The sequence below is a fragment of the Trichosurus vulpecula genome, chromosome 3 (genome assembly GCF_011100635.1).
Source record: "Trichosurus vulpecula isolate mTriVul1 chromosome 3, mTriVul1.pri, whole genome shotgun sequence".
NCBI classification, from domain to species: Eukaryota; Metazoa; Chordata; class Mammalia; order Diprotodontia; family Phalangeridae; genus Trichosurus; species Trichosurus vulpecula.
In genome coordinates, this window is record NC_050575.1 from 15,976,993 (window position 1) to 15,991,745 (window position 14,753).

A 14,753-nucleotide genomic window follows, 5' to 3' on the forward strand; every position below is an offset into this window, starting at 1 on the left:
TGGGGAGGGAGAAATACAAAGGTGCACAGCAGACACCGAGACTGGAATGTGCAAACCGTGTTTAAGGAGTAGCAAGTAGTCTAGTTTGGCTGGATAAATAAAGAAGACTGGAGCAAATGATGGAAGGCTTTAAATACCAGGCCAAGGAATTTGGATATTATTCAATGAACAGTGGGGAGCTATTGAGGGTTTTTAAAGTAGGGAAGTGAAACTACCAAAATGGTGCTGTATGGTGATTAATCTGGCAGTGGTTTATTAAATGGATTTAGGTAACTGAGAACGGAACTCTTGGATGTAGAAACCAGTTATGGTAAAAGGTGATAGAGGCCTAAAATGGGTTGGTCACAGGCATTTTGGTGCAAAGGTACTGCATTTGGAGTCAGATGACCTGGTTTAAATCCCAGCTTTGTTAATTTTACAACGTTTATGACTTTGGGAGAGTCACTTAATTTCTCTGTGCCTCATTTTCCAAATCTGTAAAAATGAAGTGGACTAAATGACTTTTGAGGTCCTTTCCAGATCTAAGTCTATAATACTATGTAAAATAGATTATAGATTAGGAGTACTCACTATATAGTACCTACTCTTATCCATGACCTCCAAAATTCCTCCAATAACAGTCCACCCAAAATGTTGTAGGCCTTCCTTCTTGGCTTTTTAACATGATAGATAAGACATTAGGTAAAACACTTGACCTGTCCATCTTTTGTCTTTCACTATTACCAACCAATCTCTTTTTCTGATCATACATGCCCTAGGTAATATATTTTATGCCTTTTTGTGTGTGTAAGTTACCATTGGTATATGCTGCCATCTGTTTAATAACCAAGGCACGATAGTCTTTCTATTGTCCTTTGGTTTAGCGACAATTTTGATTATTCATGGTTTGTGGTATTCAGTCATTCACAGTATCACTTATAGATTGTTATCTAAGAAGTAGGTTTTTGATTCAAGATGTGGCTTGGAATCGTCAAAAGCACTGTGTAATTTCCAATATGGTCCATCCATAGTATCTGCCTAAGATGAATGTACAAATAGATAAAATGGTCTGTTCCATCCAGCTGCAAATCCTAATCTGGAAAATAGCCATTCCTTCTCTATTTGGTTTTCTTGTGTGAATTGATTGGCCAAACTCTTTAGTGATTGTAAATCTATAGAATCAGCCCCTGAATACTCTCAAAATTCTGTCACCTTGATTGTGGATTTCCTCTTATCCATGTATTTGATATGGATAAGCTACTCTTCCCGTGTTGTTCTCGAGTACCATTTCTCCTTCCCCATTTAGCACATCGTGGGCTGGGTGAAACTCGTACCTGCTGCCAGATCTATGCCTTTTGTTTTCATTATTATCCAACTAGTTTCATTGTGAGGGCAAGGACCCTTTCATTTTTATCTTTGTATTCCCCAGCATTTACATAATAGATACTTAATAATTGGTCACTAAATTGTTTAATTTCTCTGATAAGGTTTGTTCTCTCTGACCTGGGAAGTTGAAAGTCACTAAACTTAATATAACCAAGTTGCCTAACAGATTGTCTTGTTTTATACAGAGCATGAAGTGTTTTGTTTCAGTGTATATCAGCATTTCCAAACCTATTTCCAACCATGTTATTTTTCAGTATACTTCATAGCCCGACCTACTTGTAAAATTTTAATGAAAAGTGCTTGGTAAAGAATTTGCTTATATGTGACTTTGGTCATCTATTCTGAAGTAAGTTAGTTCACTTATTTTAGTAATGCAGATAGAATTAATTCTCATTGGAGACCATTCCATATAGAATCATAGAATTTTAGAGCTCAAAGGGATTTAGAAGCCTTTTAATCCAACTCCCTCATTTTAAAGATAAGAAAGCTTGAGCCCAGAGATATATGATAACTTAACCAGCTGAATTCTGGGACTGTGAGCAAAAGGGCCAGGCCTAAGGCCTAAGTTTCTTAACTTCTTATGCAGTGTTCTTTCTCTTTAATATTTCTAATTAATTGTCCTATTTAAGAAAAGAAAATAATTTTTAAACCAACTAGCATGAGCATTGAGCAAGAGAATACCATCGTCTAGAAGTTTTATTCCCAAAATCTCTATTTAGACATACCAGAAGACGTTAATATGAAAACCAGTTCATTAAAAAGTTTCCCTGAAAAGTTTGAGCCTCAACTTCAGGTACAAAATTAGCTAATATAATAACTTCAAAAGCAAGCAGATTGGCACATAAATTCCACATTGTGCCTTAAGTCATTGTGTATCATCATTTTAAATAGGATGTAAGCATATGACAGGAAGCAGAGGAGAAGAGAAGCCACAGAAGAGACTAAAGCAAGATTCCAGGTGCGGTATGGTTGGAGCACATACCAAAATATTTACCAAATGTATGGTTTGGGAACAGTTATGATATGAGACCAGTATTTAAAATATGTTCAAAAGTTGAGTTTACAGGGTTTGGGGTTTAGAGTTTTTTGTTAAACTGTTGTTTAAACTTTTAATGAATCTGTGGTCTCATCTGTGTAGGTATTTCTTCTGCCCATACAGATTACATCCATGTATTTTCATCCTTTATAGCTCTTGTCCATGTCTTTCTGTAGTTCCTGAACAGGAACAGCCATCCCTGGCACTAGCGATCATCTTGTTTCTTGGCTGTTTGTAGATAGATACTAGTGGAGCCACCAGGGTGTCCGTCAGCGATCCAGCCTTTGCTCTTGTTAAATGCCTAGATCCTCTCCTTCTTTTAGTCACACATCTCCCTAATGTTGTCCTTTATGGTGCTTGGAGAACATATTCTTCAATAAGATTGCATTGCAGCCTATTCATACCCATTGTATACCTCTCCATTTTTGCATTTTGTGTGACCTGCAACTTTTGATATCCTACTAGTCATAGCTATGCAGGATCACTAGACGATTAATAGTATTAAAAAGATAAGACTGTTTTGAGGAAACTCTTAAGATCATTAAAATCACTTTGCAATTTCCCAAATGCAAACAAGGCAAATGTTCAGTTTCAGATGCACCTCATTGTGCACAGTTTCTTTCTTTCTCTCTCACTCTCTCCCCTCCTCCCCCCTCTCCCTCTTTCCTCTTCTCTTTCTGTATCTCTCTCCCTCTCTCTCTCTCTCTCTCTCTCTCTCTCTCTCACACACACACACACACACACACACACACACACACATAGAAAAACACGGCCATTGGATCAGCAATATGAGGTGTCCATCCAACTTTATACCATAGTCTGGAGGCCATGGCTTCATCACAAGGGGAGCGTAATCAGCAGTCTGAAAGTGGGAAGATACTGGCCTCTGAAAGAACTAAGCAGAGGGCCTGTCTCCAACACGACCACACTTATCTTTCCCCCATTATAGCTCCAGATTCCCCTTCGTCGTTCCTTCTTCAGCTATACAAGTTCCCAACCTTCCCCTTTCCCTAGTCAAACATTTGTTCCTTAGTGTAGTTATAACCTAACCCCAAACGCAGCAACAGCACAGGTGCCACTGGGAAAGTTTTATACACACACACACACACACACACACACACCCAGCATGCTCACCAGAGGGGAAAATTACTTTTAATAGGGCTGTGCCTGCAAAAAAAAGTTTGGAGACAACTGATCTAAACAGCTCTTTGTCCAGTTAGTTTTTCCTGTACAGCTAGCTAGGCTAAATATTTGTGTGATTATGAACCTCAGGAGGCCCTGAAGTATTCTGAGACAATTCAGTCACACAATATCACCTGCGAACAAAAGCGTTTGGAGCGCTTCACCAGCTCTAAGTAATCACTCTTCACTTTCAACTTTGTACTAGACTTCATGAAAGGAGCAGATACCTTTGGAAGCCTATTTCTCCTTGCTTTAAAGGTCTCACTTGATATCATCAGAGGCTAAATCAGGTGCTTTTTTTTTTTACAGGAAACAAACAATAAACAGCATAAGATCCTGCATTCTAGATCTTTTAGTCAATTGGGTTACAGTGCGGATGTGATCTGCTCTTTTACAAAAGCCTGCCTATTCCCTTCTTATACCTTCATCAAGGATGCTTTCATTAAATATCTCATAAAAATGCTGTAGCAATGGGAAAGTAAGCATATTTGTTGTTTAGTCATTCAGTCATGTCTTACTCTTCATGACTCTGTTAGGGGTGTTCTTGGTAAGGATACTGGAGTGATTTGCCGTTTCCTTCTCTTTCTCATTTTACAGATGAGGAACTGAAGGAAACAGGGTTAAGTAACTTGCCCTGGGTCACACAGCCAGTAAGTGTCTGAGGACACTGATGTGAGATGAGACAGGAGAAGAGGGAGCTCAGTGAAGGGCATCAGTTTTTTCAGTAAAATATGTAGCCAGGTTCCCAGATGAGAGGGTGGGGGGAGATGAGCCATGGGAGATAAGAGGAGGGATGAGAAGGTTTGGAAGCAGTTTCATCCTTCAAGGCCTTGTGATAATATGAGCTAAGCAGATTTCTTGCCAAGCTTTCTGTAAATTATGTTTGTACCATTCATGAAGTTTAACTATACTCTATAAGTTTCTTAAATCCTGTTATTGATATTTTTATTTTGACATGACCTTCATTACCTAACATATCCCTCTCTTCTACAAACCCAGAGAGCCATCTTTTATAAACTAAGAAAAATAAGCAGGTCACCAAACACATGGTCAAGATAGCCTGTGCAGATGCATACTCTTAGCCACCTCCATGAGTTTGTTTTTTTTTTTAAGCAGACTTTTTATTCTTTTTTTTTTCAGTTTCAAATTCTGTCCCTCTTCCCCAACCCAAAGAGAAGGCAAGAAAAACAAAATCTATTACAAATATGTATAGTCATGCAAAATAGATCTCTACATTAGCCATGTTCCCTCCATAAGCTATAAAACAAGCTTATGTTTTAAACCAGTGTTACACCCCAGTTGCTGATATCTGTATGTATGGCAAGAAGATCATGTGTTTGCTGACTGAGGCAGCTTTTGGGCTCTGTTTCTTTGTGATAATTCATTTGCATCAATTAAACTTTGATAGGATACGGTAATGGTCTGTGTTAATGTCTGTTCTTTATCCATTTCCCACTTTTGTGCATCAGGTTGGAGGTACAATTGTGTGCCATGTCTTCTCATTTTTCTTCTAGTTTAGTATTGGTTTTTATATTTGCTCTAACAAACCAGTCTTACGTGTACACAAACAGCTGATCTGGAAATAACTCCCACATGGTGACCAGCCTTTTTTTGTCTGTTAAGATTTTTTGGGTGATGTTATTTGGTGCTCCCCATTTCCAGTGCCTCCCAGCTCCGTTCTTGAAAAAAGTATTCATGGTATACAGACATGACTTTTCAGGACAATCTACAAGCCTCTGGCATCTATTGCTTTTTATTTCCTGAACTATGAACCAAAAAAAAATTTTACATTCTCTCCTGTTCCCATTTTTCCATTGAGTTCACTGAGCATTAAATATATATTGATTTAATTCAGAGAATTTTAATGAGTTCTTCATAAAATTTCTCTTCCTCAACCTTTACAATAAATAATTGCAGCTTACGTGATATCTTCATGGTAGTATTTCTCAAATATTTGCCATGAGTATTGGCCATATGAGGTGGTCTGCATCTGCAAAATGATGTTTCTTGCTGTCCTTGAATACACCATAAAAAAACACTGTCGGCTCTGTTAGTTGCCTTTCCAAGGAGAATTTGTGAGCCATCTTTCCATCTTATTGTCACTAAATTTGTCTTTTGGTTTCGAGTGATATGATTCAGTTCTTCCATATTTGTCCACTCAGACCACCATTATCTTAGGTTTAGGGTATTTGCAGCTCAATTAATATTTGTAGACAGTCAGAAAACTGGGTGATTCTTAGCACCTTTTGCTCCCTTTTCTACTGCTTTGCCATTGCGATAGCAAAAACAGAAGAGGCTTCATGGGAGTCTTATTTTATGAGTTGCTGTGATCCATGAGTACAGCGGGTATCATCTGTTGCCGGGACTGTACTCAAAGCCTTTTTAGGATGGTATGACTGAGCCTCCATGCTATGGCTGCCACTTTGGGGATCCAGTGTTATCTCCATGCCACAAGGAGACATCATAGTAGGTCTTTATGGGAGAAAGGTTTAAAATGCAAGAAAAATTACACATCTTTTCCTGAATTTCAAATCATTTAACTTTCATTTCTTACTCTAATGAAATCTTACCTCCAGACTTCACTTCAGTCATTCCCCTCTTAAGTGCTGCAAAATTCAGCTGCTCTGGGTTCTTTGTTTTGTTTTGAAGTTTTAGGCTCTTTGATCTTGTATGCTCCATGTTCTGGATGTCTTACAGAATAGTGTTTATTCATATTTAGAAATAATCATTTTGGATTTTAAGCTCATAATTTAAATCGATTACTCCTTCTGAACCCCTATAAGACTTTGTACATAGCATCCTATGGCCTTTTTCCCATTCTATCTTTGTATTTGTCTTCCCCCTTGAACTATAAGTATATTGGGAATTATGTTCATGGCTTACTCTTCTTTGTATTCCCCACATAATGTCCAACACAGGACTTTGCACACAGCTATATTCATTGTGTATTTATTGAATGAATAAATGTGGTTGATTAACACCACCTTAGAGTTATAAGCTACTAGGGTCAGGAGTCAGGTTGTGTGGTTTCTATAGTGCCCAAGCAGGACAAATATTAGCAGATATTTGTTGTAAATGAAGGGCTTTTAATAGAATACAGGCATACATCATATAATGTTCCCCTAGCCAACATCATTTCTCAGTAACTTATTAATAACCTTATAATAATACTTTACCTGAATGTTTCATACTTCCTAAAAGTGTTTAGCTCCTCACCTAAGTGGCTCTGACTCTACTTTCATCTCTTTTCCTAGAGTACATTTCCCTATATTTTTCTCAATAAATGATCTCAAATGTCCCTTCCAGCTCTAAATCGTATGATCCAGATTCTTTTTTTTTTTGTGAAGCCATTTTACAACAATAGGTGGCATATACCTGTACTTCACCTGTTTTCAGGTTCTTAATTTGTTATTTACAGATTTAAGCCTGTTCATTGTAGAAAAAATTATGTGTCTTTATTTTTCAGGTGGCAGAGCGGGCACTGTATTACTGGAATAATGAATATATTATGAGTTTAATCAGTGACAATGCAGCAAAGATTCTGCCCATCATGTTTCCATCTTTGTACCGTAATTCAAAGACCCATTGGAATAAGTAAGAAATAAGTCACAACTTTGACCAACAATGTCTACACTTTGTCAGTTTTGCTGAAGCTTCTTACTAATTAGTGTTGAAATCTAGATTTTAAACGTCAGTGAAGAAAACTCAGAATTGAGACTCCACATTTATGTAAACTCAAGTAATACTGCAGGTTCTGTCAGTGGCCCTTTTCTTCCCCCTCCTTAGCTGCCAAGTCAACATCATAGCATATCAGTTGACTCACAGTCTTTATGGCTTCCACAAAGGCAATATCTCATGAACCTCATAACCCAGGATCTCACTCAGAGAAGCTAAAGCTTCCTCTTCCTGGAGGACTTCATAGCTAATTTTTGCCCTGGAATGCCTACCGTGTCTCTGATGACAAAGGTGCAGTAATCCAGGCCAATGCACTGAGGAATCCTTGCAGCATAGGACTTATAGTAGCTTCTTTTATACCACCAGGATTCTAAAAAAGAAGAAAGGATGGACTTACTAAAATACTAATAGTATCCCAAAGAAATAAGTATACTTTATTTTATTTCCTTCTAAGTTTGTGTTCCCTTATTTCAGGTGCTTATTTACTGAATTATATCTTTTGAGACATAAAGAACTTACTCTGGATTTTTCCTCATAGAATTAATGTTTTCCTCCTCCAAAGTCTTGCTCCAAGCTTTCATCAAAAGCTCTACTATCAGAGCACAAGCTCTGGCAGGTAGTAACACAGTGAAAAGAAAAAGTACAGTGGATTTGTATGCTATATTATAAATTTATTTTCCAAGAATCAGCCAACCCAAGTGCAGAGTCATTTTTACCAGAACAGTGGCCAACTAGAGAAGAAGTTTTTTAGCCACAGCAGCTCATGAACAGCATATATTAGGTTTTGCCTATATAATATCAGTAATGCATATATACATATATATATACATATATACATACATGTACATATATCATATATAGAGAGAGAGAAACCGCATCACATAGCTGGAAGGGACGTGAGAGGTCATGTCGTCCAACTCACATCTACACGGGAATCCCCTAATCCTCTTGATATCTCTGACAAGTGATCATCCAGCCTCTTAGACACCTCCAGTGATGGGGAACCCACTCACTCTCCAGGCCCCTATTCTTTTGTGCAGCTCCCATTGTTATCTATCTAGGAAACCAAGGTCTGAATCCCTATTCTTGTATGTGCTGCCTCTGGGATCATAAGCGAGATGTTGCTTCACTTCTCTGAGACTGTTTCTCAGCTCTATAAAGAGGTCTAACACAGTACCTGTCTCACAGGTTTGTTGTGAGGAAAGTGCTTTACACACCTTAAAGAAATATAACTGAAATGGTATAATTGTCATTCTTGAAGAACTGACGGAGTATGTCCGTGTCTGAGGACCAGCCTAGGTCAGTTAGGAGAGTCACAAGTCACATCACCAAGCTGGCCACAGAGTAAGGAGTCTTTCAGCCATAGCAATTCTTTGGTGGAAGGAAATTACAGATTATTGACCCACTTTACTTTTTTTATAGTCAACCAAAAGAAATTTCAATGTTGCTCATGTCCAAAAATGTGTCTCATTCTGCATATTAGTTTCCTATCACTTCAGAGATGAGGAAACTGAAGCCCAGAGAAGGGATGGGATTGGCCCAGGTTCACACAACTGGAGAGCAGAGCTAAAACTAAAAGACTTCCTGATTTCTAAGTGGGCTTCTTTGATTATACCACAGTGCCTTTCACTGACGATCATATTTGCACCCAGACCTTTTTTCGTTAATGTGGATAAGATTTTGAATTTTAGATGAGCAAATAAGTGGGTGGAAAAGCTGATACACCATGTAGTTATAGTGCTACTCAGTATAATTTGATTACTTTGAGCTATCGTTTCTTAAAATAGTAAACACAGTTTTCATGACTTTTATGATGTGAACATTGTCAATAATAAGTAACTGATGTCTAAAAAAGAAAAGATAATATTGGATGCCACTGATTAATAATGCTGAATATACTTTCAAAATATGAAGTGTCTACAAAGGAAGGTTTCTTAAGTATTCCTCTAAGTTATGTTGTTTTATTATTAAGATTAAATAAAGATGGTTGGAATTTAAGAATAAATTTTAACAGTTTTCCTTAATCTTTGAATATCAAATTTCATTTTGAATATCTAAAAACCAATTCAGTGTTTTAGGTAGGGGTTGAACTAGGTGACCATTAATAGTTCCTTCTGGCTTTGCAGTCATTTTGGTTCCTCAGTTAATAAAATTTGCAAGACTGTTAAAATTATCCAAAACACTTCAGACATTGGCTTCTGTTTAAGTGATACTACACAAGTGTTTTTATGAGGCTATGTTAATCTTTAAAGATTTCTATTCTAATCACATTAAAATATCTACAAATTAAATGCTCTCCCAAAGTGATTTAATTCTCCAGTTAGCTAGACAGCTGGCTACTGTTGACCAGTATAGTGCATTATTCAGCATAAAGAATTGTGTTTCAACCTGAAATTTTACTTGTAGAACAATACATGGCTTGATATATAACGCATTGAAACTCTTCATGGAGATGAACCAAAAACTGTTTGATGACTGCACGCAACAATTTAAAGCAGAGAAAATGAAGTAAGTGACAGTCTCCTAAATGTGTTATTTCTGCAGTGTCTTCATAATTGTTGCTTATCAGCTTACATTGCTTGTTCTAGAAAATTCCTCTTAACTTTAAAGCTGTGGCCCTTTTTCTCAGGATAAACAGCTTCAATTTTGGCCTGTAATAACTTTCTTGTGAATATACTTTATGGAATATGTTTGTTTTAATACTTTAACTTAGACTTTTCTGTCCAGGAAAAACAATACCAGCAAAAATTCTAACTAAGAGAGAAGTATAATAAATCAACTCAAGTTATTTTGATTTCCCTCTATAATCAGTTTCTCTTCCCTTCCTTCTTGTCTTACATGAAGATATTTTCTTAATTTTCATTTCCCCATTTCTTCTCCTTTTCCCCCACTTCTCATTTCTTCCCTCTTTATTCCGCTCTCATTTTCATCACTAGGACCCATGGACCATTGCAGAAGGTTAGGCCTCGTCAACCACATAGGGGAGAGGGCAGCCTTTCCACCTAGCTGCAGACCACCAATTCAAGGAAGATAACTAACATTCACATAGTGCTTAAAGATTTACACAGCCCTGTACACATAGTATCTCATTTGATCTGCCTGAGGTCCTGTGAAGTATAGACTGCACACGGGAACCATTTTCTGCATTCAGTAACTATTTTGAGAAATCATTTGTCACAGAGAAGTTAAATGACCTGTCCGTCCCCTCACAGTTAGCAGGGGTTCAGGAGTGGGATTCCAAACCGGGTTTCTTCTGTCTCCAAGTCAGGCACTTTGCTTCCCCTCACCCCCACCCCCTTCCCCTGTACCGCCTCCCAGAGACACTGGCACCTGTGTCTGTTGGACCTGTAATGCCAGGGTAGTAACAAGGAAACAAGAAGATAGGAGTGTACAGCAGTGTTTGGGTGAGGAGTCAAATCCATCTGCTTCCATAGGACATTTCAGGAAAGGGTAGAATGCCCTCGCTAGCCATATTGAACAACTAACAACAATGGATCCCACCAGAAATCATTTTCCCTCATGCCCTTTGCCTTGCTAAGAACTTTTTTTCCCCCACTGGCAGTTGCTCAGCCCAATTTAGTGAGAATGAGCAAAATGGATCAACTGATCATTTGTACCCATGCGTCCCATGTTAAGAAATGTCTCTTCCAAACAAAGCTTTTTTGCATTCCCAAGAATTGCATGTACATTTTCATTCACCTCAGTACTTAACGTATTTTGAATTCACGATCTCTTCAGTGTCAGGACTCCCTCCACTGGTGAAAGCCCTTCTAGTCCTTCTTGTTCATGTAGTACATGCCCACACCTTTGCATTAAATTCCTCACAGAAGATCAACCCTACATCCTGGCAGACTTCATGGGGTCTGTAAACTAGGACGTGAAAAAAAACAACTGCTAAGAACCTCTGCGGTTGGCCTCCTAACATTTCATGGATATCAGTCTCTGGTTGGGACAAAGGTCACACAGCTGTAGAACCTAGGTTGCCTGACTCCCAGGACTCATACTTGTCCATACTGTTTGCTCTGGTATTTCAGCTTACTCCACCCTGGCTCCCATTTTGCCATGTACTCTGATTTTGCTTTAGATATTTAAATTGTACCATCCAAGTTAAGAGAGATTGTAGAATTTGTAGAGAAGCTTCTAGGGTAAGGTGATAAGCTAGCATATGTTAAATGAAAAATCAGTGTTTTTAAGTACCTGCGAATGCCATCCCTCCTTTGCAGGAGTAGAAGACTGTGGAATGGTACATACCTTGTCAGACACACTGGATATGGGGGCTCTTCTCTTTTTTTATTCTTTATTGTAAGTAATGGCTTGCAGGTTAGGGGAGGGAAGTACAATATATTCAGAAGTGAAGGTGAAAGACAATAAAAATGAGATAAAAAATTTTGTCTATTTTTAGAAATTAATCTTTTTAAAAATTTCCCTTTTCTGGTATTTTAATTTGAGATCTTGTTATTTTTCAGAGAGAAGCTAAAACTGAAGGAACGGGAAGAAGCATGGGTTAAAATAGAAAATCTAGCCAAGTCCAACCCCCAGGTACTGAAAAAAAGAGTCACATGAAAACGTAGGGGGGTTTTGTGAATATCAGTATAAGATCAGGTATTTGATATCATCTTAGAGAAGGGGAAAGAAACCAGTTCTACTAATAATGTATATGCACTATCTGCAATAAAAAATACTTTTAAACTTTGTAAACTTCCTCTTGTGCAAGTACTTATTTTGTGTGTCCCTCACCACCATCCCCAAAAAGAAGTTACGTCAGAATTTATGAAGTTTTTCCTTTTTTTTTTAATATGTCGATCAAATTGCAGCTGTAAAAAGTAAATTAAGTGTCTGGACCACAGTCCAGTGAAACCCTTATTTGGACCTTAGGCCTTTGGACTGCAATCACAGCTTGCTTCTTTTCTGACAGCTGGCATAGATATTTTTTTTAAAAGCCTGAAGCAAAACCTTGCCTATTCCTTTTTCATTTTTAAAATATTAGATTTTTTTTAAAGAAGTTAAATTTAAATTGGTTGAAAGCGAAGCAGATGACTTTTTCTTCTAGAACTGCTTTACTCTTTCATAATAAGTAAGTGTGCAGCACGTTACCACAATTTCACAGGAGTTAGAAACTGGAAGACCACACTAGAGATCACCTACTTCAACCCCTTATTTTACAGATGAGGAACCCGAGGCACAGAGGTGTCACGTGACTTGGGCAAAGTCACAAATCTAGTAAGTAGCAGAGCCAGGCCTTGAACCCAGGCTTTCTGACTCTGAGCCTAGTACCTTTTCCATTGGCCCACGCTGTTGGGCTGTGTATGCCAACAGTTAGTCTGGCCTTCATTCATCAGAGTTCTACATATCAAAAAAAAAAATTGCTTTTAAAACTGAAGGCAATTAAAAGATTGTATCAAATAGTTGTAGTTCCCAAATTGATTCCCAGCTTTGGCAAGATAGTTCTTTGAAATGGAGACCTTTGGTTTTGTGTACGTGTGGTATTTGTAAATCCAAAGCAGCATCAATTGTGAAAGCTCATTACCTCCTGCCTTCTATTTGATATGTCACTCTGATTCTAATGATGCCTTTTATTGAAAATCAGTCTCTGAGTCTTTTCCACACCGTGATTTTATTCCCAGGTTCCCTTCTCCTCTGCTAAAAAGAATTAATTTCCTAACATGGTGAGAATCATTGGCTGCATCTCTAGATGCAGAGACACCCAGTAGTTTTTCTTGCTAGGGTATGTAGTTATTTTTGTTTTCTTAAGGAAAAGTTTAAAGATTTCTCTTTCTATATACTTTTCCCTGAAACTACAGAATATTTTTAAGATATAATCACTAAGGTCTCCTTGATGAGCAGCCTCTTCTATCATTTATTACCATTCTAGTCCAGCAGGTTTTTGGCAAGCAATTCAGTTAAATCTTAAGAGTAAATTTAAGCAAATGGAACTGTGAGGGAGGTAAAATTCTGTTTGATCCAGAATTCATTTGCATAGTTAAGAGTGGTTTGTGTCATAAAATATGTATTTGTTATTTAAAATTCTCAAAATGGTTTTAAAAAGAATGGTAACAAATGAGCTGGTTTTATTCCTAATTCTTAAATGTTTATGAAAATAAGCCTGTTGGCTTTTATTACCTTTCTGTTAGAGCTGCAAATTAAATCTCAGTCATTATACCATTTCAGAAGTTATTTCATTCGACTGGAAAAGTTAACTCCTTTTAAGCCATATTACATAGAGATTTTTCATTACTTATTTAAAGTACATGAGACACAAAGTGTGTAGTATAGCTTTTACAGTACTTCTTTAAAAATTGTATTTCTTTTTGTGTATAAGTTTATGCTAAGCATTTTCTATTTAATAGGTTGATAGTATATTGTGTTTAGAATTTTTTTAAGCAAATTAATTTCAAATAATATTCTTAGGCCCTCTTAGGAGGTTTCTTAAAAGGTCCCATCAAATTGTACAACTGGTAGAGATCCTGAAGCCTTATATACGTATGTGCCTGTTGTTGCAAAAGTATCTTGCTTAAGTAAATTATTAATGCTGATGCTATACCAAACAAACACTTGAAAATCCACAAGCTGAGAATTTGTTCTCTTTGAAGTCACTATCTTAAAAAACTTAGACACATACCACCTAATGTAACATACAGGCCATATGATTGTGTTTGCATAAAATACAGAAATGGAGTTAAAGTAACTTTATGCTTTGCCTTGGAAAAACCAGCCAGGTATGTGGACTGAGTGCATACCGTAAATACGGATCAACTCTTGGTACTTACTGTAGCCTAATAAATGTCTTTTCTTCTTTCTTCCTTCCTAATTATTGAATTTTCTAAAGTTTTGATTGTTATCCTCTTGATTGTCATTCTTTTGCAACATTCTTGTGACTTTACCAATCAAGTAAAAATGATAGTTTTAACCCATATAGTCTTCAGATAAACCACTTTGTGATGGCAATTACAAACTGCTGTAACATCGCACCATGAATTTAACATTGTTCTGTCTTCTCATCTTTGTCTGTGTCATTTGTCACTAAATCACAGTAACCTCTGTCAGCACATTACTGTTATGTGATAGTATTTGAAAATGGAAAATACTTCATGGGTTAAAATTTCAGAGTATTAAATTACGGTGGATTTAGCATATGTTCTTCAAATTATGGAGAGAAAACACTAATTTTATAGGCATTTCAGTACATTGCTTGCTGTCCTGTGTGTAAAATTTTCAGGTTCTATTAACTGTTTGTCATATAACAAACTAATACTAAAGAGTTTCTATAGATAATACATACTTTGAGATGATCGAAGCCTAGTTTTCAGTCCCAAATCTGACTTTTGGTAGAATGTGTCATAATTGTTTTATTTTTATACTAGAATTGCTAATTACTTACCATATGTCCATTGTTACATTTTTAGAAAACTTGTATTTTGCTTAGTCAGTGCTCATGCATTTTCCCCAGTTTAAAAAAAAAAAAGTTTCTGTTTGTGTCTTTCTCTTGGATACAGAA

At 37.0% G+C, this 14,753-nt stretch overlaps 1 protein-coding gene across 9 annotated transcripts in view; it reads left to right on the plus strand.

Annotated features, from left to right (window-relative positions):
- Nucleotides 1–14,753, plus strand: part of PPP2R5C (protein phosphatase 2 regulatory subunit B'gamma) — a 225,850-nt gene that overhangs the window by 199,230 nt on the left and 11,867 nt on the right. For all 9 annotated transcript variants that reach the window (XM_036748196.1, XM_036748191.1, XM_036748190.1 and 6 more), the window contains 3 exons: nucleotides 7,050–7,177; nucleotides 9,665–9,766; nucleotides 11,725–11,797. In XM_036748196.1, the coding sequence (XP_036604091.1) occupies nucleotides 7,050–7,177; nucleotides 9,665–9,766; nucleotides 11,725–11,797 (303 nt within the window). The remainder of the gene's footprint in view (nucleotides 1–7,049; nucleotides 7,178–9,664; nucleotides 9,767–11,724; nucleotides 11,798–14,753) is intronic.